General features: G+C 31.3%; 1 protein-coding gene across 1 annotated transcript; it reads left to right on the forward strand.

Annotated features, from left to right (window-relative positions):
• Positions 1-1,100: 1,100 nt before the first annotated feature.
• LOC111041195 lies at positions 1,101-1,764 on the forward strand. Its single transcript, XM_022325408.1, has 2 exons — positions 1,101-1,473; positions 1,547-1,764. The coding sequence occupies exons 1-2, from the start codon at positions 1,379-1,381 to the stop codon at positions 1,716-1,718; spliced, it is 267 nt and encodes an 88-aa protein (XP_022181100.1). The 5' UTR covers positions 1,101-1,378; the 3' UTR covers positions 1,719-1,764.
• Positions 1,765-2,364: the final 600 nt, after the last annotated feature.

Consider the following 2,364-nt stretch of genomic DNA (forward strand, 5'->3'; position numbering starts at 1 on the left):
TAAATTCGCATGGCACTCCTTTCATCTCGAAATGGGATAAAGACGCCATATATATTACTTCGCAGACCTCTCTTAAATAAATATTTTAAAATTTTATTTACATTACATAATATAATATATGTTTTCATCGGACGTAGCACACTCGCAAGGTGGTTCACCCCCTCCGCTGTCGACCAGCGCCGGGTTGTTCACCGTTGCTTACCAGCTGCAGGTAGTGCCGCCGGCGCCCGTTTTTTCAGCGGTCGAGGTAGATCCAACGTCGCGCCCGCTCGCCGCCGCCGTCACAACCTCGTGTGATCACGAAATTCTGGGTGTTGTGAGTGTGCGTGACGCCAATTGTACGCGGCGAATGTCTAAGTCCCAAGGTAGTTGGGGTCTGACGCGTTAAGCCGTAATCGTGCACGACTATTAAGTACAGATATCATACCACCATCCAGCTCAATTTATGGCTGCATGTTACTTGCGTCCCATAAGAAAATATATTTTTCAGGTAGGAAATTTGACCGGTAAGTTGCGTCCCGTTTTGGGGGACACAAGTCAGCCATATTATTATTATCGATATTATCTTCAGAAATCATTAAAATCGATAGTATCGTGTCACTAAAACCGATAGTTCATAAATTGTAAATTCAGTATGATTCGGTAATGATTTATTGCATTTTTTTATTATTTTTTATTATATTATACTTTATTTATTATGAAAAAATGTATAACATGAATTTTTATATTATTATTATTTTGATGACAAAATGTATAACATGAATTTTTATATTATTATTATTATTATTAATATTGCAATTGAATTGAACTGCAGATAATTTATTGTAACCATTTTTATATTATTATTATAAATTAAATTCGTATCATCAATGTACATTTTTATGTCGATTATATCGATATTTTCGGGACGCAATTAGGTCATAGAAAAAGGTATACCGGGACGCAAATACCATATGACCTTTTTGAATCTTTTTTTTTGCGGGACGCAACTCACCTACTGATAATAATTTTGGACGCAAGTAGTATCAGGGGTAGGACACTTCTCGGCGGCGGGCTGATAGTAGAGAATCAACCACTGCAGGTCCGCAGTAGGGGCAAGTATCTGGGAAAATATGTAATTTTAACGTTTTCATTTTTGGTAGCACTGAATTAGCTATGATACCACATTTTATTGTTATCTCAATTAAAATAACGTATTTTTTTGTTTGTCCTTTGACTCATTTGACTAGCGACGAACTGACTACTACTGTCTACTCGTCATATTCTGTGTTACAACTGACTGTTGAAAATTGTGCTTACATTGTAATATTCTGTGCTAATACCGATCATTATTTTTGTATTTTGTATTTTTTGTGCGATTTATATTTATATAATCATCATGGTGTATGTATGCCTTGTGAAAGGTTGTATAAATTCGTATAAGTACACCACGAAGAAGTGTAAACTGTTTAAGTTCCCTGAAGATGAATTTATGTAAGTAGAACATTAGCTATTACTAATAATTAATGCGTATCAATATTTTATTTTATTATTACTACCATTTTAGGTCTAAGCAATGGTTGATAAATTGTAGTCGAGAAGATTTAATTGGAAAATCATTGACATACTTTAAGGTTTGTTCAGATCATTTCCTGGAGTGCATGTACAAAAACATAGAAAAAAAAGTTCTACTGCCCCATGCTGTTCCTACTGATTTCAGTAATTACAATTTTACCTAATGGCTAATATTGAATATTATTTTATCTTATACTGACAATTTTTTTATTTATTTATTATAAAGCATATGTAACTGCTGACCATTCAAACTTTGGAAAATTAAATGTGCCGCCTAATGAATTTTTCAATTTTATTAATCAATTAGATGATGTTTTTATTATTAACTTTCCTCTATTGGCAGTAGAACCAAATGTTGGTTCTAAACTGAAAAACTTATTTGATAATATTCCATTTGATCATCCTTGTAAGAATTTTGATATAGAGTTTCTTAAAAAGCTGTACATTCGCCTAAGAATTTTTCATTCCATTAATAGGTTAAATAAAGCTATGTTAACAACCGGAAGGAAACATCGAAAGTTGGATATTCTTTATCACCTTTAAACTTTTTTTTTATGATGTTAATTTTTATTTATTTTTATAGTAGGTACATTTGTATTATTTTATAATTTTATATTTTATAATATGTATTAGGTTAGTGTTAATTTTAATTATTATTTTTAAATTACATACATACAATGTCACATTATACATTTATTATATTATATTTATATAAATATATTAATTATTTATTAAAAAATGATTCTATTGATGTTGGTTTTTTGAACTTCGATTTGGTCATATCCAAATCGTGATGGATATTTAATTCGC

Source organism: Myzus persicae, unplaced genomic scaffold, assembly GCF_001856785.1.
Source record: "Myzus persicae strain clone G006 unplaced genomic scaffold, MPER_G0061.0, whole genome shotgun sequence".
NCBI lineage: Eukaryota > Metazoa > Arthropoda > Insecta > Hemiptera > Aphididae > Myzus > Myzus persicae.

What these genes read in the sequence shown, in the direction of transcription:
- LOC111041195 (XM_022325408.1), top strand. Translation starts at nt 1,379, where the DNA reads ATGGTGTATGTATGCCTTGTGAAAGGTTGTATAAATTCGTATAAGTAC. An exon ending in TTCCCTGAAGATGAATTTAT is followed by an intron (nt 1,474 to 1,546) that starts GTAAGTAGAACA and finishes CTACCATTTTAG; the next exon opens with GTCTAAGCAATGGTTGATAA.